The sequence below is a fragment of the Haemaphysalis longicornis genome, unplaced genomic scaffold (assembly GCF_048455015.1).
Source record: "Haemaphysalis longicornis isolate Haplotype H1 unplaced genomic scaffold, Haemaphysalis longicornis Haplotype H1 scaffold_3, whole genome shotgun sequence".
NCBI lineage: Eukaryota > Metazoa > Arthropoda > Arachnida > Ixodida > Ixodidae > Haemaphysalis > Haemaphysalis longicornis.
In genome coordinates this window covers 220355130-220382946 of record NW_027526335.1, presented here as the reverse complement: position 1 = coordinate 220382946, position 27817 = coordinate 220355130, and the positions used below count along the sequence as shown (strand labels likewise).

General features: G+C 49.3%; 1 protein-coding gene and 2 non-coding genes across 3 annotated transcripts in view; all 3 read right to left on the bottom strand.

Moving 5' to 3' along the window:
* LOC144175717 (uncharacterized) overlaps positions 1-14895 on the bottom strand; it is a 29938-nt gene extending 15043 nt beyond the window's left edge. The window contains exon 1 of the mRNA XM_077704754.1: positions 14340-14895. Within this exon, the coding sequence (XP_077560880.1) occupies positions 14340-14868 (529 nt within the window). The 5' untranslated portion in view covers positions 14869-14895. The remainder of the gene's footprint in view (positions 1-14339) is intronic.
* Positions 5373-5444, bottom strand: Trnad-guc (transfer RNA aspartic acid (anticodon GUC)). Its single transcript has one exon. It is a non-coding gene; the product is annotated as a tRNA-Asp (tRNA).
* A 1573-nt stretch (positions 14896-16468) lies between the features above and the next one.
* Trnad-guc (transfer RNA aspartic acid (anticodon GUC)) lies at positions 16469-16540 on the bottom strand. The gene has a single exon. It is a non-coding gene; the product is annotated as a tRNA-Asp (tRNA).
* Between the last annotated feature and the right edge of the window lie 11277 nt (positions 16541-27817).

Genomic DNA, 27817 nt, shown 5'->3' with positions numbered 1-27817 from the left:
CATCCACTGCGTAGGCCTCGGCTAGTGATTGCTACGATTCCAAGCTGTCCTGGGAGGCTTTCGTCGGTTAAGCAAGGCTGCCCTTTGAGTGCTCTGTTGTTTGCCATCTACTTGGAACCGTTTTGTTTAAAGATTAAGAACAGTGGAAAAATAAGTGGTTATAAGTTCTTTGAGAGCGAAGTAAAAGTATTGGCATATGCGGATGATATAGCCATAGTCTGCAGCGACAAAGAAAGTGTTCGAGAGGCAGTAAAAGAAGCTGGAAAGTTTTGTAAACATACGGGTAGTGCTATAAGCTGGAAAAAGTAACTAGGTTTCTGGCACGGGGAGTGGGAAGACACGCCTGAGGTTTTTGAAAATATGCAGTGGACGTTAACTCCGGCCAAATACTTGGGCGTACCACTCAATAACTACAGGCAGCCTACCGAATTTTGGACGCTGGAAACAGAACGCGCAAGAGTTCAGACAACCCGGTGGGGTGGGAAGGATTTGTCGATGTTTGCACGAGCTACTGTGTGCAACTTATTTCTTGTAGCCAAAGTGTTCTACGTCCTTCAGGTGCTGTCCATGACGAGAGTTTCTGTTCAGAAGCTACACCGAGTGTTTCCGGTTTTTATTTGGGGATCGACTTGGGAGCGGACCAGCCGCTCGAACCTGTTCCGCGCGGTTCGAAAAGGAGGCTTGGGGCTCTGCCACTTGTTTCTGAAGCAGATTTTGTCCAGGTTTTGTTTCTTAAGGGATCAGAATAATCCCTTTCTACGTACTGTCATTCAAGTGCGCCTTTGTGATCACATACCTGAATTTGTTGTGTCCTCTTTTGGGGGTAGACGAACGAGTCTATGTGGTTTCCTGCGCGAAGTTGTATGGGCGTTCAAATTATTGAAAGTGAGATTTTCGATTGAGTACTTGAGCAACGTACCACGCAAAAAGTTATATAAGGACCTCATTGATGTTATGTTACCCATTCCCCTATACAGGTCTATGTATGCAGTGGGAAGGGAAGGCGATCTGCTCCAGAGGGTAAAGAGAATGCCCGTGCGCGCCTCCGTTAAAAGTTTCTTTTTTCAGCTCCACAGTGGCACGCTTCCTGTAAAGCCATGGCTCCACGAGAAAGGATTAGACATACATTGGAACATTAACTGTCGCATATGCTTAAAGCCGGAAACTATTGACCACATTTTTCTAGACTGCTCAGATGCGAGATTTCACTGGGACATCCTACAGCGCACTGTTAAGAAGGACCTGCCCATAAACCCTTTCGGGATCCGTTTTCTGTCTGTGTGTGATACAGGGGGCGTGCCATTCGACATGTTTATGTTGATCAGCATGCACAGCTTGTGGCGCACAAGGATGGCTGACAGGCGTGCCGATCCCAATGCGCGGCCCGCCAGAGAGTATTTCATTGAGAGTATGGTCAACATACGTGAGGTATACAAAGCGCTAAGCGAACCACCTGAATGGTTACCAATGCTTGATGACCGTGTTCAACTGAAGAGATTTTAAACTTGTGTTTATCGCAAAGGTGGCGAATGTTATAAAATTACTGTAACCTAGTTTTTCGTTTGAGACTATACTAACGAGGAGAGATGAATGGGAAGAGCGTAGAGGTCGCCAAACTCTACTCTACTATTATTTACCGGAAAAAGAAAACACTCCCCGTCGGGGAATCGAACCCCGGTCTCCCGCGTGACAGGCGGGGATACTGGCCATTATACTGACGAGGAGTTTTTTTTTCTTTATTACCGGCTTGGTACAGAACATGCAATACAACCTTTGCACAACACAAGCTTAAAAGCACTGGCCAAGCTCAGGCAAGTGCGTGTGGGTTAAAACTGCTTAAGGGCTACCATTTCGTTCAATACACTCATCCACAAGGGTGGCTCCTTCTGGGAGTTGTAAACATCTCTTATAAATGCGATGCTTTCTTTAAAGTATTCCCTCGCCGGACGTGCATTGGCGTCGGCGTGACGAACTGCCATACGCGTTTTCCACAGACTGTGCAGGCTGAGGAGAATAAACATGTCGTGGGGCACGCCTTCGTCATTTTCTGTCGGCAGAAACCGTATGCCGTAAGGAGTTATCGGTAGATCTTTCTTTAAAGTTCGCTGGAGGATGTCCCAGTGGAAAAATGCGTCACTGCAGCCAAGAAATATGAGTTCAATAGTCTCTGGTTTACGGCAGATAATGCAGTCGATGCCCCAGGGGACAAACAACCCTTTTTCTTGTAGCCAAGGTTTGACTGGCAAGGTGCCGCTGCGAAGTTGGAAGAAAAAGGATTTTGTTGATGACCACACTGGCATTTTTTTAACTCTTTTTAAGACATCTTGTCCTGGGCCTGCACAGTGTAAGGATCGGTACAGAGGCACCGGTATTGTCACATCGATCAAGTCTTTCCCAAGTAGCACCAAAACATTAGAAGAACGTAATTTTTTTGTTTGGTGTTAACGTTAGAGCAATGTTCTTAATGTCATTTTTTCGAAATGTTTAACTACTGTTGTCAAAAACGTTACAATAATATTTTGGCAAACATTATTTAAACGTCTACAAAACATTTTTACAACATGTTATTAATGTTAGCGTTACATTTCCCTAACGTTGCAGCAAACAATCTAATAACGTTCAAAAAACGTTTAAAAACAATTGAAAACGTTACATCAATTTTCGCCAAACGTCATGCGAACAGTAAGAGAGCATTCCTACAACAAATAAATACTTTTGGAGTTACGTTTATCTAACACTGCAGAAACACGCTAGAAAACATTTTAAGAACAACTAAAAATGTTACAGTAATATTTCGTCAAACATTATTGGAACTGTGAGGAAGTATTTCGACAACATATTAATTATGTTGTATGTACATTTACCTAGCGTTGCAGAAAACACACTTGAAACGATCTTTTAACATTTCAAAACCTTTTCAGAATGTGGACCAGGAACGTTACAGTGACGTTTTGCCAAACGTGTGGAATGTATATCGTTGAGTATTGTTTCTGTTATCCCCGTATACGGGATACGATATATTTTAAAGCATTTTTAAAATAACTAGGAAAAGTGAAATTTCAAATAAAATTTTATTTCATTTTGCATGGTTACATATTTTTTTTTTATTTACACTCCATTGCTGCTGCTGTGCAAGAGAGGCTATGGATAGCACACTTAGGAAGAGGCTCCATCCAGGGGCTGGCTGCGTCTGTGTGGAAAAAGCAAACAATTCCTACTGCAGTACGCTGCAGCAGTAGGCTGTTTTTTCGCAAAAAAGTAGTTGCCGCCTAAGGATTTGTTTAGTTAAAGGAGTACTGACACCAAATTTTGACACCTAGAAAATGATATTATTGGCTTCACTAGTTTGTACAGATGCCTCACAGAAATTTTTGCAGTGATCCGAGGCCGGAATCACATCTAAAATCATTTTGATTGTCCAGGCCGCGAGCTTCCACAAATCGGCAGCACTAGCGCAATCGCTTTCGGCGTGACGAAACATTGGCCTGCGTGTCTGGCCGGTTCAGGGTGACGTCATATAGTCGTTTTCAGAACCGGAAACCATATCCTGCGCTGCTGTTGTCGGTGGTATTCGTTTGGGCAGGAGACGTGGGCGTAGCTGTGTGAGCAATGCTTGTAAACGTTGCGTGTTCGACGTCTTTGCTCTTCAGTTCGTTGCCGGCGCATGGTGTTCGGCACTGGTGCCGAAAACTGCCCGATGTCGACGGGCACCGCGGCGGTGCGCGTCGCCGAGCTCGCCCAAGTTGTGCTATGGCAAGCTCGCGGTATGCGAAGTACTGCTCGTGGAAGCCTGTCCGAGCAAATCGACGATGACGCCAAGATGCATTATTTTCCACGCGACGACATGCAGCGCTAAACGTGGACTGAGTTCGTGCGCGCCGGCGGCCGCAAGAACTGTCGCCCAAGCCAGCGAGCTCGGGGTTGCACGGGTCACCTTGGGTGTTGGGAACTTAGTATCGTGGCGACTATTTGATCGCTGGTATCTGTACAACTGCGAATGACCATTTCTTACACAACTTTTCACCACACTATCATCCCCTTTTTCGCATATGAAGGTTTATTTTGGCAATAATTTCCGTTTCAGCGATAGGTGACCAAGACATCTGCCGCGGCCTGTTTTGATTTTAGCGCGAAGGTGGCGCCATCTTTTGGCCGCTCGCCGCACCGTCGTGCCGGCAGTGCTGGGTCGGAGCGCCGAACCTCCGCTGCCGGTCAGCGTAGGCTTACCATCGCGGCAAATATCTGAACGCCACTTTTAAATTCAGCGCTGATAACAACTCCTAGCACAATTTTCAACACACTAACATCTAATTTCTCGATTGTGGAGCTTCTTTTTCGTGATCAGATTGATTAGAAGAGTGGCGACAAGCTGTTGCTGTCACGGTCTGCGCCGGTTCGAGCCGCAGTGATATTAAAAAACAGCGGCAGCTCCTCAATGCTGATCAAGCGCGCACTGGTTGTGCGTATACAAATACCACCAATTCTGTTCGGTCAAACCAACCTCCGTTTTAGCTGTACATGCTTACTTTCATTTCATTTTATTATTCTCCCCTCCCCTCTCCCCCCCCCCCCCCATCATCCCCCTCCACTTCTCCGTCTGTAAGTTTTAACCTTCCCAGATTTCTTTTTCAGTAATATTATGTTCAATTTCCCGTGGAAATCTTACAGACATAGCGGCCATCACCTTTTCCAAAGAGTCACCGCATTGATGCAACAAAGAGCGATACATTCGGCGTGAGCTCACACAACCTCGGTAGTGCACAACAAAAAGCCACCCGAAGAGCCGCTGAGGACATAATGACCAGGGTCGTTGGCGCCTGTTGCGCCCATCGAGGAACACGCTCGATGGCTGCATTCTTCCGCGCGCGGCCACACGGAAGGCGCCCCTCTCCAAGAATCGCTGTCTTTCCTTTCAGTCGCCCCACCTGCAATTAACTCTTCATGTCGCGCATATCATGGACACCGCAGACATTCCTCCTTGTCTTCCATTGTAAGAGGGGGAAATTTTGAATAGGCTGGTTTTCCGAGAGCCGCGACAGTCGTATTCACGTTTTCGATGCCCAGTTTACAATTTGAAGAAGCACAGGTGACACCCCCTCTCTCTACCAAGGGGGCTGCTATAAGCACTGCTGGTTATACCCGGCAGTGCTTAGCACTCCCCACTCGCACCCCTTTAGCCACTCCACCGTAAGTGCGATCAATGGCTAGTTTTTGAGTAGAACCAACGCTGACTGCCCATCGGGGAATCGAACCCCGGTCTCCCGCGTGACAGGCGGGGTAACCGGCCACTATACTAACGAGGAGAGATGAATGGGAAGAGCGTAGAGGTCGCCAAACTCTACTCTACTATTATTTACCGGAAAAAGAAAACACTCCCCGTCGGGGAATCGAACCCCGGTCACCCGCGTGACAGGCGGGGATACTAGCCACTATACTAACGAGGAGTTTTTTTTTTTTCTTTAATGCATGGAAATGTTAGAAAACTTCAAAAGACGAGACACTTAACACACAATTTAAGCACTAACAGACAGTCGAACAGAGATCAAAACTCAGGCAAGCAAACGCACGCATCCAAAAGAGGCAGCCACTCTGGTGGATCACTCTGCGCCGCATAAACGCTCCGCACCAACGCCGCCTGTTCCCGAAAAATGCACTTGCTCGGCCTAGGGGGTTCCGCATGCCTATCAGTCATGCGGCACTTCCACAAGCTAAACAATCCCAGGAGAACGAAAACGTCATATGGCACCCGATTAACATCTTCAAATGGCAGGAAGTGAATGGTGTACGGGGTGATGTCGATGTCCTTTTTTAGTGTCCGCTGCAAAACGTCCCAGAAGAACACAGCGTCACGGCACAACACAAAACAATGATCAATTGTCTCTGGTTGATTACAGAGGCGACAATTGTCCGACCAAGGAATAGACATTCCTTTTTCGCGCAGCCATGTCTTAACTGGGAGTGTGGAAGAATGAAGCTTGAAGAAAAATGTTTTTGCATTTGGCGGGATACACATGCTCATTACGCGTTTTAAAACATTGCTTTTCTGGTGGCCTAAGTAAGGCTGGCGATAAACAGGCACCGGGAATAGGCTTTCAATAAAAGTGTTCGTCATAGTTTTCCTTGACATGCTGAACAGATATTCCAAGGAAAACCGCGCGGTAAGAAAGTTAAATGACTCCACGACCTCTTTGAGAAATCCCCATGGAGGCTTCGTATTGACCTCGCCCGTACATACAAGCAAAAAAGGCAAATGGAAACTTATGCGCTGCTGAAGTACAGTAGGTAAAAGTGGGTGATCAACCAATTTGTAGAAGAAAAAACGAGACACAAGTTGGTGCACAAACAAATGCATGAGCCCAACACCCCCTGCCTTTAAAGGAAGAAACAAGTTGTCCCTACGCATAGGTTCCCATTGAGAGCCCCACACAAATGTTGCAAAAACTCTATGTAGGGCCTGTACTTTTGCTCGCGCACAGTGAAGCACTTGAAGCACATAAAGGAGCTTTGTGGCAAGAAAGACGTTACACACTCTTGCACGTGCAAACACAGAGAGGTCTCGCCCATTCCATGCCTGCGATGCGCGCTTAACTTGCGTGAGCGCTGATGACCAATGAGGCCCTGTGTTCCGTATTTGATGTAACGGCACGCCGAGGTACTGAAGTTGGGCGCTATCCCAAATAATACCAGCGAATGTAGATGGTTTTGTTCCCCATTGTCCGATCCAAAATCCCTTAGTTTTTCCATATTAACATCCGCTCCAGACACATCGCAGAACTGCTTAGTCACTGTAAGGGCTTCCTTGACACTCCTTTTGTCAGCACAAAAATACGCTATATCATCTGCATAAGCAAGCACCTTAACTTCGCACGATTGCAAGCAAAAACCTTTTACTCTTTGACTCTGCTGAATGCTGAGACAAAGAGGCTCGAGGTACAATGCAAACAGCAATGGTGACAGGGGGCAACCTTGTCTGACAGACGACTTGATCGCAATCGGCTCAGACAGAATACCATTGACGATAAGCTGTGTACTGCACCGATCATAGCACAGCTTGATGCCCTTATATAACACATCACCTAAGTTGACTGCTGCCAGAAGTGCGAATAAGAAATCATGAGAAACCCGATCAAACGCTTTTGCAAGGTCAATTTGTATAAGGGCCACCTGATCTACCGAATCGGACACGCACTCCAAGACAGAACGAGCGATATGAATATTTGTGTGAATACTCCTGCCCCGAATACCGCAAGTTTGGTGGGATTCCACTATACTAGTGATTACAAATTGAAGGCACCTAGATAAAATTGTTGCAAAAATTTTGTAGTCAACGTTGCAGAGGGAGATTGGTCGGTAACCCTCAACATACCTTAGTTTTTCTGCATCCGCAGTTTTGGGGATTACCACCGTGTGTCCTGAATAAAAGGTTGGCGGCAAGATATTATGATCATAGGCAGCCGTAAATACGTCCAAGAGAACTGGAGCAAGGATACCGGAAAACTTTTGATAGAACTCCCCAACAAGGCCATCTGGCCCTGGGGTCTTGTTAGTCTTAAGCGCGGAGATAGCATCCTTAACTTCCTCCAGTGTAATAGGCCCTGACACCATCATGCACTCGTCCTCTGTAAGCCTGGGAAGTAAGTCAATGAGGGAATGGAACTTTAATTGCTGAGTAATTCTGGACCACCCAAATAACGTGCTGTAATGTGTGTGGAAAGCACTGACTATTTCTTTAGCTTCAGTATACCTAACACCGTTATAGTAAATTTCAATTATCTCCTTTGCAAGTGCGGATTGGTGCTCATCACTAAGACACCGGCGAGATGGATAACTATCAAAGAATCTTTCAGTTCTGGACCGAGGAGAGATGAATGGTAAGAGCGTAGAGGTCGCCAAACTCTACTCTACTATTTCTTACAGGAAAAAGTAAAAGAAAACACTCCCCGTCGGGGAATCCAACCCCGGTCTCCCGCGTGACAGGCAGAGTTACTGGCCACTATACTAACGAGGAGAGATGAATGGGAGAGCGGAGAGGTCGCCAAAAAAAGTAAAAGAAAAAACTCCCCATCGGGGAATAGAACCCCGGGCTCCCGCGTGACAGGCGGGGACACTGGGCACTATACTAACAAGGAGAGATGAATGGGAAGACCATAGAGATCGCCAAACTCTACTCTACTATTACTTAAAGGAAAAAGTAAAAGAAAACACTCCCCGTCGGGGAATCGAACCCCGGTCTCCAGCGTGACAGGCGGGGCTCCTGGCCACTATACCAACGAGGAGAGATGAATGGGAAGAGCGTAGAGATCGCCAAACTCTACTGAAGCAATCGCCAATTTCGCAAGGAACCAAGTGTGTGCGAACGCAGTGAGGGTGTGCGGAGCCCTGGACTCGCGGACTCCGATAACCTTACGATTGTTCCCGGCCCACATGGGCAGCGTAGGACCCGTTCGGCCCGCAACGAGGTCGCGGACAGGGCGGCGAGGGCTCTAACCGGACCCCCCGTCGGCCCGCGCGCCGCGTCACCTCGTGCGGCCAAGGAAAACAACGACGCCAGAGACAACGACAACGACAACGCAGAAGACGAGGGGGTGGAAGAACAGGAGCCCGCACCGATTACAACGTATGGAGGGGTCCTGGAATGTTACAGGGAGCAACGTAAACGCGACCCTGCGCCGCACTGGGACCTCACCCGGCAGGAGGCGGCGCTCCTCCGACAACTCCAAGTGGGAGCGACGTAGACCCCGGTGTGGGCCGTGCATGTCACGCCCGAACGATTAATCACGGACCAGTGCGCGGTGTGCGGGGCCGCGAGGGCGACCATGACCCACATGATGTGGGAGTGCAACGACGCGGAAGCGGAAACGAACATACTACCGCCCCATCTCGCGCGTGCGGTGCGCGAGACAGACAAGCACGCACAGAAAGCCGCCGCGCAGTTTGCGCTGGCGGCGATCACACGCCAGCAGTCGCGGCCGGCACCCCCCTCCTAGCGAGAGCCACCGTGACCTTTTATCCGGCAAATAAAGATGTCGTTCCTCCCCCCCTCTACTCTACTATTACTTACCGGAAAAAGAAAAACGAAACACTCCCCGTCGGGGAATCGAACCCCGGTCTCCCGCGAGACAGGAGGGGAAACTGGCCACTATACCACCGAGAAGAGATGAATGGGAACAGCGTAGAGATCGCCAAACTCTACTGTACTATTACTTACAGGAAAAAGAAAACACTCCCCGTGGGGGAATCGAACCCCGGTCTCCCGCGTGAAAAGCGGGGACACTCGCCACTATACTAAGGAGGAGAGATGAATGGGAAGAGCGTAGAGGTCGCCAAACTCTACTCTACTATTACTTACAGGAAAAAGTAAAAGAAAGCACTCCCGGTCGGGGAATCGAACCCCGGCCTCCCGCGTGACAGACGGGGATACTGGCCACTATACTACCGAGGAAAGATGAATTGGCAGAGCGTAGAGATCGCCAAACTCTACTCTAGTAATACTTACCTGAAAAAGAAAAAGGAAACACTCCCCGTCGGGGAATCGAACCCCAGTCTCCCGCGTCACAGGCGGGGTAACCGGCCACCATACTAACGAGGAGAGATGAATGGAAAGAGCGTAGAGATCGCCAAACTCTACTCTACTATTACTGACAGGAAAAAGTGAAGTAAAACACTCCCCGTCAGGGAATCGAACCCCGATATCCCACGTGGCAGGCGGGGTTACTGGCCACTATACTAACGAGGAGAGATGGATGGGAAGAGCGTAGAGATCGCCAAACTCTACTCTACTATTACATACCACAAAAAGAAAAAAAAACACTCCCCGTCGGGGAATCGAACCCCAGTCTCTCGCGCGACAGGCGGGGCAACTGGCCACTATACTAACGACGAGAGATGGGTGGAAAGAGCGTAGAGATGGCCAAACTCTACTCTACTATTACTTACAGGAAAAAGCAAAAGGAAACACTGGCCGTCGGGGAATCGAACCCCAGTATCCCGCGTGACAGGCGGGGATACTGGCCACTTTACTAACGAGGATTTTTTTTTCTTTATTGCCGGTTTCAAACAAAATCCAGAAACTACGGTACATATGATAAAATCGCTGACTTCACTCCAGCCAGCGCTACATAACTAAAAACGGGGCATAGACAATACCTTTTCAAATTCATGCAACCATTCAGGAGTACAGTTCTGACTCTTCTACATTTCTACAATACGTTGGGCACTCTCACAGAAATACTGCCTTGCTGGCCTTCCGTCTACGTCACAGTGCCGAAACGCCATTCGAGACCTCCATATTCCGTGGAGAACGAGCAACATCACTAGGTCGTAAGGCACTCCATTATCGTTTTGCACTGCCAAAAACCGGATGCCATAAGGGCTCAACGGAAACTCCTTTTTTAATGTTCGCTGAAGAACGTCCCACAAAAACACCCCATCCCAACAATCCAAAAAAACATGTTCCAGCGTCTCGGGCTTTTTACACAAGGAACAGTCCACACCCCATGGCACAAACAGACCCTTTTCTAACATCCATGTTTTAACTGGTAACACTCCACAGTGCAGTTTAAAGAAAAATGTTTTAACACCCGGGGGAATGGCCATAGCTTTTACACGTTTCAAAACGTTCTGCCCGGGGCCCACCGGAAACATGGATCGGTATAAAGGAACAGGAAAACAGATTTCAGCAAGGTCTTTATACAGCTTTTTCTTCGACACGGCACTCAAGTACTCCATAGAGAACCGTACACAAAGAAATTGTGTCGCTTGAACAACTTCTTTTAAATACCCGTGTACTCCTCCATTGTAGCTTTGACATGACGTAACAATAAATTGGGGCAATAGCCTGCCTAACCTGATTTGAATAACAGTGCGCAGGAAGGGGTCCTTTACCTCGCGCAAGAAATAAAAACGATTCACCACTTGTCTCAAAAAAAGATGCGAGAGCGATAAACCGCCTTCGCGTACTCTTCGAAAAAGATTCGTCCTACTCGTCCTTTCCCAGGACGAGCCCCAAACAAAAACAGCACAAACGCGATGCAGCCGCTGAACATTAGCGCGAGAACAGTGGATCACTTGCAAAACGTACCAAAGTTTCGCGAACAAAAATATGTTGCACACCGTTGCGCGCGCAAACATCGACAGCGCACGCCCCTTCCCTTCCCACTTTTCCGCTTTATCACGCATCGCAGTCGTCTGGCTTCGCCAGTACGGGTCGCTATCTCTGTAGTTTTCAAGTGGCACGCCTAAGTATTTGACCGGCACAACCTGCCAGTTCATACCTTCAAAGATACTAGGGGTTACGTCCCAATTGCCGTGCCAGAATCCCATGCACTTGCTCCAATTTACAGAGCTCCCAGTATACTCACAAAATGTCTTAAGCAACGCAACTGCATTGCTAATACTTTTTCTGTCTCGACAAAATAAAGCGATATCGTCCGCGTATGCCAATACACGCACCTCGCATGCCTGCAACTGGAAACCATGAATATTATTGCTGTTTATTATGCTAGCACAAAACGACTCGATGTACAAACAAAAGAGCAAAGGGGACAGCGGGCATCCTTCCCCACTGAATGCGTAACAGTTATTTGACGGCTCACTGACTTATTTATTACCAGCCTTGTTGAACACCCCTTATACGCCATTCTTACGCCCTCCGTTATTACTTTTCCTAGGTTTATGTTTTCCAAAATAGTATAGAGTAGCTCATGAGAGACCTTATCAAAGGCCTTCTCAAGGTCTATTTGTAGCATGGCTACAACCTCATCCATGTTGTCACAACACTAGAGAATGCTCCGTGCTATGTGTATATTACTAGTTATAGACCTTCCTTTTATTCCACATGTTTGGTGTTCGCCTACTATGTCTATTATCACACTCTGTAACCTCCTTGCTAAGACTTTCATTAATATTTTATAATCTACATTCGTTAAAGATATCGGCCTATACGCAGTAACTTTTCTGAGCTCTTCTTTTACATCTGTTTTGGGTATGAGAACAGTGTGCGATTGTGAGAACGAGGGTGGAAATCTTCCTAGTGTGTACGCTTCTGTGTACAGGTCACATAACATTGGACTTAGGTGATTGCGGAAAGCTTTGTAGAACGCAGTGCACAACCCGTCAGGGCCTGGAGACTTTCCAGGACTTAATTCGTCGATAGCCTTCCTAACTTCTTCTACTGTAATTGGTAATTCTAAATGTTCTTTTACCTCTTCATCTATCTTCGACAAGAAATTTAAAAAATTGTCCTTAAATCGTTCTAAGTCTACAGGTTGACACGAGAACAAACCATCATAAAACTCACAAAAAGCATTGCTAATTGCTTGTTGTTCATCGAGAACCTGCCCTTTATACTCTATTTCCGCGATAGAGTTGCGGGTTGCGTATCTCTTTTCAGAGCTAAGCGCTCTCTTTGTAGGGGCTTCCCCTAACATGAACTTTTCCGCACGAGCTCGCACTATCGCGCCATGATATTTTTCTTGTTCTATAGCCTCTATCTGATGTTTCAAAGTTTTAATGTCTTCCTTGAACAGTCCAGGTGACTTGCACTCTAGTGCAGAAAGCGTCTCCAGGTTTGCTCTAAGCAGGCCTTCCTTTTTTCTTTTCTCATAATTTAAGGCAGCTGACCTTTCCAATGCTGACATCTTAATTTCTGCTTTGAAGTTCTCCCACTTAGAGGCACAGTCACATGTATCCTGTTCAAGGTTCCTAATCTTTTTCGTCACTTGTTTTACAAATTCTTCATCCTTCAACAATAAGCTGTTCATTTTCCACAAGTCCCAGTTGAACGACTTTTTATCTTTGCGCTTTCCAATCAAGAACGACACTAGGCAATGGTCGCTGAACGACACGGGTGTAACACTATACTCCGAGCACTCCGGCAGAAGTTCTAACGACACATAAGCTCGGTCTAATCTTGCGTGGCTCGTGCCTTGAAAGTGGGTGAATTGGATCTGCGTCTTACATTCCAACGCATCCCCCACGTCTTCCAAACCAAAATCTGCCGCGATACCAGTCAGTGCAATCGTGCTTCCGTAGCGATAAGGAGTACAAGTAGATTTATCGCGAGCCGAGCACACACAATTAAAATCACCCATTAATACGACAACCCCTTCTGTGCCAAGCCACGCCCGCAATTCTTCGAAAAACACTTTCCTTTCATCGGCTTTTGTCGGCGCGTACACGCAAACAATACGCCATTCTTTTGAGGCTAAAATAAAATCACAAATAACAAAGCGCCCAGACAAACTGGACATCACGTTTTGCACTACTGCGCCGCTGCTCCGACGTATTAAAATGAGACACCCAGCCGATAAACCAACGGCATGGCTGACACAGACTTCATAACTGGAATTGAACACCCCCACCATCCTTTCCCTGCTTTGCTCGGTCTCTACTTTAGTCTCCTGAAAGGCCACGACGTCTAACTGCCTTTCGCTGATGAGTCTGTACAATTGACTTTGACGTTTGCGCTCAGAAAGACCGCGTACATTAAGGGTGGCACAACGCAGATGATATGAACACCGCATCAATGGAAGATGAAGGCACGTCGCACATTGTTACACACGCGCTACAGAAACACTGGCCCCGCCCCCTTTTCTATCCCTCAAAAAAAGAAAAAGTGTTGTCCGTGCCGTAACGCTCACTCGAAGACCTCTCCCCAAAAAAAACAGCAAACGTTTCGCTTACGGTGGCTTCCCCGTTGCATGTCCTCTGTCATAAGGCGTGGTGTTGGGCTTTGGCTTGAAGCTTGGACGCCTCAGCATAACCCCTCCCACACTTGCCTTGACGTTGCCGGAGTCACCAGAGTCCTCACGATTGTCGTCCTCCTTACGCGGCCGCTTGACGGTGGCTTCCGGGTCGTCTCCGTCGCCGTCGCCGGCGTCACGCACTTCACGAGTTAAGGCGGTGTTCGTCGAACCCGCCCCAACACACTCCTCACTTTTCGCGTCCAGCGCGGGTGCCACTGGCGTAGGGTCGTTCTGGGAGGTCGATTGCTGCTCCGCGGGCGCAGCATTTACGTCCTCCACGCCTGGTTCCGCCAAAGGGTCCCCGGGTGCGGACGCACCACCTCCGCCGGCTGCCGCAGCCTCCTCCTCGTCCATACGGTTTTCGGCCGCGTCCGCGTCTCCGACAGGTCCGGTGACATGTGCATACGTCCGCACGCACTGCGTCGCTTCGTGACCGAAGCGGCGGCAGACAGTGCAGCGCGGCACCTTGCAGTCGCGCCTCATATGGCCCGTCCCCGAGCAGCGAAGGCACTGCGGGGCCCGGCCTGGAACGACCACGAGCGCCTGGCCGCCCGCGAACCCGGAGCTCGTGCGGCAGGTCGTCGAGCCTCACGCCGGCGTTGAGCCTGAGGGTCACCGACCGCGTCGTCGAACCTTTCTCATTCATGCCCTTGACACGCCACCTCTCGCGTCCGATGTCGACAACACGCCCGTAAGGAAGCAGCGCCGCTCGCACCTCGTCGTCCGGCACGTTGTACAGAATCCAGTGCAGTTTCAACCGCACATCCTGGTTCGCCGGATCGATGACGAGGCACCGGCGCTCCTTCACCTTCACGTCGGTGGCCGCGAGCATGCGCTTCACGCCGCTTTCGTCCCTGAATGTCAGGGCCCATACGTGGTTCATTTGATACGCCCCCAAGGCAAGCACCTCGGGGAGCAGTTCCAAACGAGCCAAAGTGTCCCTGAAATCTTCGACGCCATAAGGCCTCGCACGAACGTCCGCATGAAGAAAAATGGTGTTTAAAACACACCGACCTGTTGGCAGCATTGGCAAACTGACGGGGTAATCTCCGGATTCCTGGCCAAAAAACCTGTTTCCGCGGCCAGACATGGCCGCATTCACCGCTCCTGAGGAGCCAATCATCCCGCGTCCGCACACTAGCGCGGCCGGAAGCAGAATGCACTTTACTAACGAGGAGAGATGAATGGGAAGAGCGTAGAGGTCGCCAAATTCTACTCTACTATTACTTACAGGAAAAAGTAAAAGAAAACACTCCCCATCGGGGAATGGAACCCCGGTCTCCCGCGTGGCAGCGGGGATACTGGCCACTATACTAACGAGGACAGATGAATGGGAAAACCGTAGAGATCGCCACACTCTACTCTACTATTACTTACAGGAAAAAGTAAAAGAAGACACTCCCCATCAGGGAATCGAACCCCGGTCTCGCGAGTGACAGACGGGGATACTAGCCACTATACTAACGAGGAGAGATGAATGGGAAGAGCGTAGAGATCGCAAACTCTACTGAGGCAATCGCCAATTTCGCAAGGAACCAAGTGTGTGCGAACGCTGTGAGGGTGTGCGGAGCCCTGGACTCGCGGACGCCGATAACCATACGATGGTTCCCGGGCCACATGGGCAGCGTGGGACCCGTTCGCAACCGCAACGAGGACGCGGACAGGGCGGCGAGCGCGCTAACCGGACGCCCCGTCGGCCCGCGCGCCGCATCACCTCGTGCGGCCAAGGAAAACAACGACCCCAGAGACAACGACAACGACAACGCAGAAGACGAGGGGGTGGAAGAACAGGAGCCCGCACCGATTACAACCTATGGAGGGGTCCTGGAATGGCACAGGGAGCAACGTAAACGCTACCCTGCGCCGCACCCGGACCTCACCCGGCAGGAGGCGGCGCTCCTCCGACAACTCCAAGTGGGAGTGACGTGGACCCCGGTGTGGGCCGTGCATGTCATGCCTGAACGATTATTCACGAAGCAGTGCGCGGTGTGCGGGGCCGCGAGGGCGACCATGACGCACATGATGTGGGAGTGCAACGACGCGGAAGCGGAAACAAACATACTACCGCCCCATCTCCCGCATGCGGTGCGCGAGACAGACAAGGACGCACAGAAAGCCGCCGCGCAGTTTGCGCTGGCGGCGATCACACGCCAGCAGTCGCGGCCGGCAACCCCTCCTAGCGAGGGAGCGAGAGCCACCGTGACCTTTTAGCCGGCAAATAAAGATGTTGTCCCCCCACCCTCTACTCTACTATCACTTACCGGAAAAAGAAAAAGAAAACACTCCCCGTCAGAGAATCGAACCCCGGTCTCCCGCGTGACAGGCGGGGCAACTGGCCACTATACTAATGAGGACAGATGAATGGAAAGAGCGTAGAAATCGCCAAACTCTACTCTACTATTACTTAGAGGAAAAAGTGAAATAAAACACTCCCCGTTGGGAAATCGAACCCTGGTCTCCCGCGTGACAGGCGGGAATACTGGCCACTATACTAACGAGGAGAGATGAATAGGAAGAGCGTAGAGGTCGCCAAACTCTACACTACTATTAATTACCAGAAAAAGAAAACGAAAATACTCCACGTCGGGGAATCGAACAACGGTATCCAGCGTGACAGGCGGGGCTACTGGCCACTATACTAACGAGGAGAGATGGTTGGGAAGAGCGTAGACACCGCCAAACTCTACTCTACTATTACTTACCACAAAAAGAAAAAGAAAACACTCCCCGTCGGGGAATCGAACCCCGGTCTCCCGCGTGACAGGCGGGGATACTAGCCACTATACTAACGAGGAGAGATGAATGGCAAGAGCGTAGAGATCGCCAAACTCTTCTCTACTATTACTTACCAGAAAAAGAAAAACAAAACACTCCCCGTCGCGGAATCGAACCCCGATCTCTCGCGTGACAGGCGGGGATACTGGCGACTATACTAACGAGGAGAGCTGAATGGCAGGAGCGTAGAGATCGCCAAACTCTACTCTACTAGTACTTACCAGAAAAAGAAAAAGAAAACATTCCCTGTCGGGAAACCGAACCCCGGTCTACCGCGTGACAGGCGGTAATACTGGCCACCATACCAACGAGGAGAGATGAATGGGAAGAGCGTAGACATCGCCAAACTCTACTCTACTGTTACTTAACAGAGGAAGAAAAAGAAAACACTCCCCATCGGGGAATCGAACCCCGGTCTCCCGCGTGACAGGCGGGGTAACTGGCCACTATACTAATGAGGACAGATGAATGGAAAGAGCGTAGAGATCGCCAAACTCTACTCTACTATTACTTAGAGGAAAAAGTGAAATAAAACACTCCCCGTCAGGGAATCGCACCCCGGTCTCCCGCGTGACAGGCGGGGATACTGGCCACTATACTAACGAGGAGAGATGAATAGGAAGAGCGTAGAGGTCGCCCAACTCTAGTCTACTATTTCTTACCAGAAAAAGAAAACGAAAACACTCCGCGTCGGGGAATCGAACCCCGGTCTCCTGCGTGACAGGCGGGGATACTGGCCACTATACTAACGAGGAGAGATGGATGGGAAGAGCGTAGAAATCGCCAAACTCTACTCTACTATTACTTACCACAAAAAGAAAAACAAAACAGTCCCCGTCGGGGAATCGAACCCCGGTCTCCCGCGCGACAGGCGGGGTTACTGGCCACTATACTAACGAGGAGAGATGAACGGAAAGAGCGTAGAGATCGCAAAACTCTACTCTACTATTACTTACCAGAAAAAGAAAACACTCCCCGTCGGGGAATCGAACCCCAGTCTCCCGCGTGACAGGCGGGGTAACTGGCCACTATACCAACGCGGAGAGATGAATGGAAAGATTGTAGAGATCGCCAAACTCTTCTCTACTATTACTTACCAGAAAAAGAAAAAGAAAACACTCCCCGTCGGGGAATCGAACCCAATTTGGAGTGCCCTGAACTGAAATTTAGAAGTGGTTTCGCAGATCTAGGGCAATACTCCCTAGATTGGTAAAAAGTGGAATAGCCTTTTCTGTGTTAAGGTCTGCGGTGTTGATGTCCTGTTTGCATAAAACTGAAAATAGTTTCCAGGCGCAAATTATCAGGCTGGACGCCTCCGGTTTTCCGGTGCACATAATGCACAAGACTGTCCAGAAGTTAATTAAAGTAGTGGGTGCGGCAGCGCAATCTAGAAAAGATGGGCTCGGGGCAGAAAAAATGAAAACTGCTGGGATTCCATATATCCACCGTTTATCACATGGTTTGAAGAATGTTGCCGGGCGTTTCGGGGTCAGAGTCCTTTTTTCCGCTCCGAATAAACTTGGTAAGTTGTGTAACATGGTGGAAAGAAGGTTGTCCGGTCAGAAGTCTGACAGATATCGCAATGTTAAGCATGCTTCGCCTTTTGTCCCGTGCAAGACAGGAATTGTGTACTCATTGCCATTATCATGTGACAACGTTTATATCGGCCAATCAGGCAGATGCATCAATGTTCGTCTGATGGAACACCGGAGTTCGCTCAAAAATAACCCTCATGCACATATCACTCGACATTGCGCGACCCACAAAGATAAGACCCGGGCGCAGTGCTGTCCACTTTTTGAAAACACCAGTGTGTTATGGCGACACAGGCACCAATTGACACGCGAGGTAATCGAAGCTTTTAAGTGCGAATGCACTTTATAAGCGACCCCAAACCTTCCACCGCCGGCGGCGGCGGCCGCGTCGGCGTCGGCGGCGGCGTCCGCAGTCCTCCTCTCTATATATAAAAAAAAGCAGCATCCGGCGCCAGGTTTCGATCCGAGGACTTTGCGGCCGCAGCGCGACGCTCTACCGACTAAGCCACGGACGCGACGCTGATGTCAGTGTTAGTAACGCGCCTTATATCTTTAACGCATTCAAACTACGTCGTCAGCGGCGTGCGTTGGCGACTCAGCGGCGTTATAGCGGCTTGATAACTGCGTGGTGTACACGTGATACTACAAACCCGATGGAAGAGATGGAAGAGAAGGCGGCGAGGCGGTGGGCTGCGGGGGCCGAGCGCAAGCGCCGCAAGCGGGCCGACAACCGTGCATTCGCACTTTCACATTCTCCCCCTCGGGGAAATGCGGGGGAATTTTTTTTATATAAGAAAGCACGAGGATAAGTGTATCAGCCACGCGTCGGTAGCACTTCATGAAAAGGAATTTCTGTTCTTGTCAAATGCATTAACTTAGATGTTTCGCTGGTTGGTTGTTGACTATGTGCAGTGTAATCTTGTGTGTTTTTTTCGAATCGTAAACCTGTGACCTTTGTGTTTATCAAACTGCATTTTCGGGTTTGACCTGGGCACGTGTTCTTTCTTTCTTTTGGGTATATATTTGTGTTTTCGCCTAATAAAGTCAGTTGCGAGTTAGCGCCGTCGTGTGTGTCTCCTCTTCTGTGTCCCGTCTCTAGCGCTACTTACGATGTTTTACAGGAAGTGTGTTGGTGTGCAATTTAAAAAAGAAGGTTTTCACAGAGGCTGGGATTACCATAGCTTTCACCCTGGACAACATATCCTGTCCTCGGCCTGCAGAGTATAGTGCTCGGTACAGAGGTACAGGAAAGAGAACTTCATTCAGATCTTTGTTCAAACCCTTCCTGGAAACATTTGAGAGATAATCCAAAGAAAAACGCACAGAAAGGAATCTAACTGCCTCAACTACTTCTTTCAGATAACCTCTTGTTAACGGAAGAACGACGCAAGGCAGACCGTGGACATGGCTGCCCTTAGCGGGGATGGCAACTTTACTGACACGGGAAAATCTACACGATGATGGTGATTGAGTGGCGCATACCCTTTGGGAGATTCAACATCCTCCCGCGCCCGCAACGTGCGTATTTGTCCTCACACAAACGCTGTCCCACAGACCGAACTTTCTAGCTGTTCAATAGCTTCACCAGCTGGCTCTGTCTCGTACACGTTTGTCGATGCAGTTTCTCGAAGCGCTGCTTGAGTGCTTTCACCTCGGGACGATTCTCGCGCAGGTTGTCCCGCAGTCCATCGAAAATCTTGAGCGGCAAATGGGCTTCTCGTAGCAGTAGCCATGGAGGCGCCGCTTTGACGCGTCTGGAACACCTCTGCGCTGCGGCACAAGTTACACGTGCGGGTCCGGTACACGTCGTCTTCAAGTAAAACCAGCTATCGTTCTTTGGCGCTTCATGGAAGTGCAAGGTTTGCTCTGCGTCGCGACGGCTGTTCAACCTAATAGGGCCAACGGAGCTGAACGGTGGCGAAGTATTCACAGGCTTCTCAACCTTCGGCGTATCTCGCAGCTCGTCCTGACCCTCGCTGTGTACGACGGTGGTTTCTTTTGTGGCGGCTCAGCAGCTGCGAACGACGAATGCGCCTTTTGTCGGTGCGTACGAATGGGTGGCTATGGCTCCGTTGCTAATCAGGACGCTGAAATTCATCAGGTCGAAACAGCTCCTCCTATTCCCTCTCCCACGCGCGAGAAAATCCTTGTGGGGTTGAAGAATTAATCCGCAATCATAGTGTAGTGTCTTTCTTTTCATAAGGTCATTCCTTCGAAAGCTACCCTGAATTGCTGTCACCTATTTTGCTTCCAGCGGTGCATCCGGCGTTTCGCAGCTTTCACGACAGCTAAGCGGCGCCAAGCTGAAGCTTTCGACCACAGAACTATGCTCCAAGCTCGATGAAACGTTGCCAGTCCCGTATGCTTATAAAAATTGTAGTGACGGAGTTTCCAGCCAATTCTGAGGTTCTCGCTGCTGCGGGAGCTGTGGTACAGCGAGTCGAGCGTTGTTTCCAAATCAGTCTTGCGCCTCCCTGGGGTTTGCTTTTCTCTAATTTCTGTTTCCGATTATGGCGGACTTGGTTTTGTGCAAGGTATCATCTCAATATGTGTTACTGCTGCTTCTTGACAAGGCTTCAGCGTTTCGGTACATTGACCCAAAATGGTTATCTCAGTCTTTCTAACCTCAGGAAGGCAGAACGAACCAGACTCGAACCTGGGAGCAGCGTCCCGCTCTAACATGACGATGGCTGGTAGCCGGATTTTAGGAAGTGGTAAGGCTTCCTGATTCATGAAGCCCGTAACGAAGATATAGTCGAACGTGTACTGTGGTGGCTTTATGCTTTCTTTCACGTCATTTACCTTGCCTTTTTTGTCGTCTGGTTGGGCGGAAGCAGATGAGTGGTCGTTGTCTGCAGCAGGCGTACCCTCGTGTTCCGCACCCCCTTCCTCCATTGGGACGCTCGACGCTACATCGGAGCTGGCTCCGACGTTGACAATATCGGAAAAGTTCGGGTGGCTGTGGTCCGTCGTCTCGACACGGCACAGAATCCCCTTGCACCCACGTGGCTCACCCTTGAACGTTGAAGACTGCAACTTCGGCAGGGCAACGTCCGACGTTGACGGGTGTGAGCCGCAGTGAGGAGGATGGTCTGCATGGGTGGCTGGGCGAACAGCGTTGCACACGATGGTCAAGGGTCGAGGGTAATTTGGCTTGCCTGCAGTGACGTTAGTAGTGACCTTCCTGCCAGGCGCCTTCCGAGAGTTCAAGGCCGAGCGCAGGTGGTTTAGGACAGTACATATGCTTCCTCGATACGCCGGTGCGTCAAAATATTCTCGCTCAACTTCATCATGGTCCAAAAGCTCGATTATTTTCTTTTCAGTCTCGTACAGTGCCGCTTCATTTCTCTCGAGCAGATCAATGGCCGCTTGAAGTTCATGCGGATGCGTCGAGGCGATTTCCAAAAGATCCGTCGCTGCCTTGAGCAGTCGGGTACCAGCGCCGCGAAGGATACGCTGCTGCCGGCGCAGCTTCTCAATCGCACGCATTCGGTCGGTCGTCACTAGGCGGTCAGGGCCAGCCATGCTGACCTCCGGTTGAGGGCGGGGCTGAGCAGCGTCAACAGCAGTCAAAGGAGAGGGTTTCTGAGAACCTCATGCCGGAGGGGACGTCGGTGGTCTCCTTCGTCGCGTGCGGTCGTCTTCCCGGGTTTAACGGCACCAAAATGTTAACGGAAGAACGACGCAAGGCAGACCGTGAACATGGCTGCCCTTAGCGGGGATGGCAACTTTACTGACACGGGAAAATCTACACGATGTTGGTGATTGAGTGGCGCATACCCTTTGGGAGATTCAACACCTCTAATTGTAGGCCGTTCCTCGTTGCATGAAGAAACGATGAACTGCGGTAAAGCATTGGCAAGTGCAACTTGGAAAAAACATCGCAAGAAAGGGTCATTTGAGTCCCTGAAGAACATAAAACGATTAACAATTTGTCTTACGTATATATGCGATAGCCCGAGCCCTCCCAGCTTCACTCTTCGAAAAAGAGAACTTCGGCTCGTGCGTTCCCATGTTGAATTCCAAATAAAGACAGCAAAAATACGATGCAACTTATTCACATGAACACGGGAACAGTTAATAGCTTGCATAACGAACCACACTTTCGCCAGAAAAAACAAGTTGCAGACAGTGGCCCTTGCAAAGACGGACAATGCACGGCCTCCCCACTTTGTGGCTTTGTCACGCAGTTTTTGGGTTTCGCCTTGCCAGTACTGATCGCTGTCCAAATAACTCTCCATCGGTACTCCCAGGTACCGCCCAGGCGTGGTGGTCCAGTTTACGCGTTCAAATACAGTCGGTGTTGATTCCCAGGTTCCGTGCCAAAACCCGGCACACTTGTGCCAGTTGACTGAGCTTTGGGTGACGTCACAAAATTCTTTGGTTATCATGACAGCTCTACTCGCACTTTGTTCGTCTGTGCAGAATATGGCCACATCATCAGCATACGTCAGCAGCTTGACTTCGCTTGCATGCAACACAAAACCTCGTACATAACTATCCTTGATAATCTTTAAACAAAAGGGTTCTAGAAAAATACAAAACAACAATGGGGAAGCAAGGCACCCTTGCCTCACTGATGACAACACTGGAATGTACTCGGTAACACTTTTGTTAATTATCAGCTGCGTGAAACAATCATGATACGCCATCTTAACGCCCTTTAAAATAACATCTCCAACGTTTATATGCTTCAAAACTGAAAAAAGGATCCCATGACAGACGCGATCAAAGGCCTGCTCAAAATCTACTTGTAACATGGCTACTTTACGAAAAAACATGTCACAGCACTGCAAGACACTTCGCGCTACGTGAATGTTTGTTACAATACTGCGACCTTTAATGCCACATGTCTGATGTGGCCCGACAATCATACTGATCACACTCTGAAGTCTTTTGGCAATAATCTTCATTAACATTTTATAGTCTGTGTTGGCCAAAGTAATGGGTCGATATCCTGTTACAGACTGACTTTTCAAGGGATCCTCAGATTTTGGAATAAGAATGGTGTGCGTGCGGGTGAAAGTTTTTGGCAGCGCACCATTTTTGAAAGCTTCCTCGAAACAAGAATCAAAAAAGGGGCAACCTTATTTTTGTACATCCTATACAAGTCGGAACCCAGACCATCCGGGTCCGGCGCTTTCCCATGTTTTAACTCGTCAATTGCTGTTTCCACTTCTTTCAAACAAATGGGTTCTTCGAGTATTTGCCTAGTCTCTTCATCTAACACTGGTAACAGTGAAAGAAACTCTCGCTCAAAAACATCTACTTTGGGACTTGCAGGGCTGAAAAGTTCTGTGTAAAACCGCACAAACTCTCTTTTTATTTGTTCCTCCTCGCGCATAGCAACACCCTGACATGTTATTTGTTCAATTTTTTTGGGCTTCACATAACGCATCTCATCTTCTAAAGCGCGCTTCCTGGGCGCCTCCCCTGCCAGCAACCTTTCTGCACGTGCTCTAATTGTTGCCCCCCTGTAGCGTTCCTGACCGATCGCCTCAAGCCTGCTTTTGATGGTTGTGATATCATCGCCGAACAATCCTGGCAGCTGGCACTCTTGCTTCACCATACGACTGAGAGTGCGACGGAGGGTATCCTCTTCCTCCTTTTCAGTTCTTTTAATGCAGACCGCTCTTTCAATGGCCTTCATTTTTATGTCCTGCTTGAAAAGCTCCCATTTTGCATCCCACCCAATTTCAACTTCATCTCTGCACTTAAAGAAAATCTCCTCCACTGTTCTATTGAAAGTGTTGTCCTTTAGTAACTTAGCATTTAATTTCCACAACTCTCAACTAAATTCCTTGCACCCCTTCCCCTTCCCCCCTAGAAAAAGGGAGACAAGACAATGATCACTAAATGATACCTGGTCGACTGCATAATTATTGCACGTCGACAAAAGCTCCAGGGAGACGTATATCCGATCTAGGCGCGCATGGCTGCTTCCTTGAAAGTGCGTGTAGCACACCGTGCTCGTGTTACCCGAGCAGTGGGCCACATCTGACACGTCAGACTCATTTAGCATATTAATAAGGGTCTCTGTACTCTTATCGTTCCAAGTCCCCGATCCTACGCGGTCTTCCCGTGCGCACACGCAATTAAAATCACCCAAAAGAATGATATTCCTATCACACTTCAGATGGTTAGAAATACTTTCAAAAAACTGATTTCTTTCGTTCACAGCAATAAGAGCGTAAATGCACATTACTATAAATTTACCACCAGAAAAAGAAAAATCACAAACAACTAGCCTGCCATTGTCGCTGGACATGACACTTTCAATTTCAATGCCTATGGCGTTTTTAACAAAAATACAGCCCCCTGCCGATGAAGCGACCGAGTGACTGACACACACACTGAAAAGATTTGCGAAGGGGCGCACCATGCCATCAGTACCTTCCTCACTCCCAATTTTGGTCTCCTGCACAGCCAAAATATCTAGTTCCTTTTCATTTATCAGGCGATTCAGCTGGTACTGTTTTCACCGACTACCAAGGCCTCGTACATTTAAGGTGCCAATATGAAGTGGCCGTTCAAGTTTAACCATTTTTCAAATTGGTACTACTCCGAAGGCGTGGCAGTAGACCTCCAATAGCACTCACATTGTTCATTTTCGTCATTACCGAGTAGCTTGGACGGGGTGCACGAGGGCACGCTGCATTGCGCTCTCCAGAATGCGGTGTAGTAGCTCCCGGGCGGTAGCTTGGTACAGCCTTCATGCTTTAGCAGGTACACCAAACGCGCGTTGCTCCGCCATCGCGCCCCCACCACACACACTTTAGGGACACTCAAGTCAGCTGAACGGTTCCTTTGTGCCGCTCAGTCTCAACGCTGGACTTGAGCTTTGTCGTCTGCCGTCGCTGAGCGGCCGCCTTTGCAGGCGGTTCTCCCAGCCCCGGCGTTCCGTTGCCGTCCCCGTTGCCGTTGCTGTCACGCAGACGCTTGCTCACGCCCGCTGATTTCGCATCCATGGCGTCTGTGTCATCATCAAACATGGTGACAGGGGTTGAGCTGACATCTCCCCCGTGGCCTTGCCCCGGGTCCGAAACACCAGCTACGCCTGGACGTTCCTTCTTATTTTCTGGTGGCCCTTGGTCCTCTTGCCGTTGGAGATTCTCAGTTGGCTCCGGCAGCACCGGAGGACGCGTCTCTTCCTCCATGGCGTTCTCCGTGCCCCTGGCCGCGTCCTCGGCGTCAGCTTCATCCATAATGAACTCGGGCGCTATCTCTCCTTGAGACGCTGGTCCCGTGACCTTGGCGTACGTACGCACGCACTCGCTGGCCTCGTGACCAAAGCGGCGGCAGGACGTACACCGCGGAACTTTGCATTCTCGCCGGACATGCCCGGTCGAGCCACAGCGCAGGCACTGTGGTGCGCGTCCCGGGACTACTAATAGGGCTAGCTCTCCAGCTACTCTCAACTGGTGAGGCAAGTCATCCACCTTCAGCCCAGCCTTGAGCGTTATGTTGACCGTCTCTGGAGTTCAGGAGAAAAGCTCGACAACCAGGACGGTCAATATACTAACGAGGAGAGGTGAATGGGAAGAAAAAGAAAACACTCCCCGTCGGGGAATCGAACCCCGGTCTCCCGCGTGACAGGCGCGGATACTGGCCACTATACTAACGAGGAAAGATGAATTGGCAGAGCGTAGAGATCGCCAAACTCTACTCTAGTAATACTTACCTGAAAAAGAAAAAGAAAACACTCCCCGTCGGGGAATCGAACCCCAGTCTCCCGCGTCACAGGCGGGGTAACCGGCCACCATACTAACGAGGAGAGATGAATGGAAAGAGCGTAGAGATCGCCAAACTCTACTCTACTATTACTGACAGGAAAAAGTGAAGTAAAACACTCCCCGTCGGGGAATCGAACCCCGATATCCCGCGTGGCAGGCGGGGTTACTGGCCACTATACTAACGAGGAGAGATGAATGGCAAGAGCTTAGAAGTCGCCAAACTCTACTCTACTATGACTTACCGGAAAAAGAAAACACTCCCCGTCGGGGAATCGAACCCCGGTCTCCCGCGTGACAGGCGGGGATACTAACGAGGAGAGATGAATGGAAAGAGCGTAGAGATCACCAAACTCTACTCTACTATTACTTACCAGAAAAAGAAAAAGAAAACACTCCCCGTCGGGCAATCGAACCCCGGTCTCCCGCGTGACAGGCGGGGATACTGGCGACTATACTTTTTTTTATATTGCCTGTCTTCAATATACACAATAAGAACAAAAAAAGGATTACAGAGCGCCAAAAGACATCAGCACGCCACTTGCTAGTGCGCGCTTGTTAAAATGGCCGAAGCCATGCCACACTTTCCAACACATTTAACCAGTCAGGTGGAGATGGTTGGGCTTTATACACTTCTAAGATCTCCCGTACACTCTGGCAGAACAACTCTCTGCTCGGTTTCACATCAACATCATTATGGCGAACTGCCATTCGAGATTTCCATATACTATGCAGGGCCAGCAACATCAAAAGATCATACGGGACTAACGGCCAAGAACCTGATTCCATGGCTATCCAACGGGAAATACTTTTTTAGTGTTCTCTGTAAAACGTCCCACAGGAACACCCCGTCCCTACAGTCTATGAATGCGTGCTCTACTGTTTCTGGCTTTTTACAAATCAAGCAGTCAGGGCCCCAGGGAACAAACAAACCTTTTTCAATAATCCAAGTTTTAACAGGTAATACTCCCGCGTGTAATTTAAAGAAAAAACACTTTGCATAAGGCGGGACAGTCATTTTTTTCACACGCTGACACACATCTTGTCCTGGCCCGGCACTGTATAGGGATCGGTACAAAGGAGTCGGCAAAGTGATGTCAAGAAGGTCCCTATACAGCTTTTTTCTGTGCACGGTAGCCAGATATTCTAAAGAAAACCGCGAAAATAAAAATCTTGCCGCAAGTACCACCTCACGTAGATAGCCATGAATGCCACCGTCACGAACACAAGAAGTAACAACAAATTCGGGCAAAACTCCACCTAGGCGCACTTGACACACGGTGCGCAAAAAAGGGTTTTGCGCATCACGTAAAAAAAGAAAGCGCTTCACTACCTGGCGTAGAAAAAGGTGCGCCAGGGAAAGGCCCCCACAGCGCACTCGTCTAAACAGGTTAGTTCGGCTTGTGCGCTCCCAAGTGGAACACCAAATAAAGACAGCAAACACCCTGTGCAATCTTTGAACATTGGCACGCGAGCAATGCAGAACCTGCATCAGGTACCAAAGTTTTTACACAAAGAATAGATTACACACAGTCGCTCGCGCGAACACGGACAACTGCTTACCTCCCTACTAATCCGCTTTATCACGGATTTCGGTGGCTTGCCTGCGCCAGAAAGGATCACTGTCACAATAGTTTTCTAGGGGGACACCTAAGTACTTCACTGGCGTGTCTACCCAACTGATACCTGCGAATGTACGTGGCTTCCATAACCAGCTGCCGTGCCAGAAACTAATACACTTATCCCAATTGACGAACCTACCAGTGTAGAGGCAGAACCTTATTAAGAACACTTATACTTTCGTGGATGCTACTCGTGTCTTGGAAAAACAAAGCAATGTCGTCTGCATAAGCGAGCACACGAACTTCGCAGGACTGTAATGAAAACCCGCTGATTTTCTTATGTTTAAGGATGTTTACACAAAACGTTTCAATAAACATACAGAATAGCAGCGAGGACAGTGGGCACCCCTGGCGCACAGAACGACTGACCTGAACTGGAGCGCCTACCGACTTGTTCACCACCAAACGTG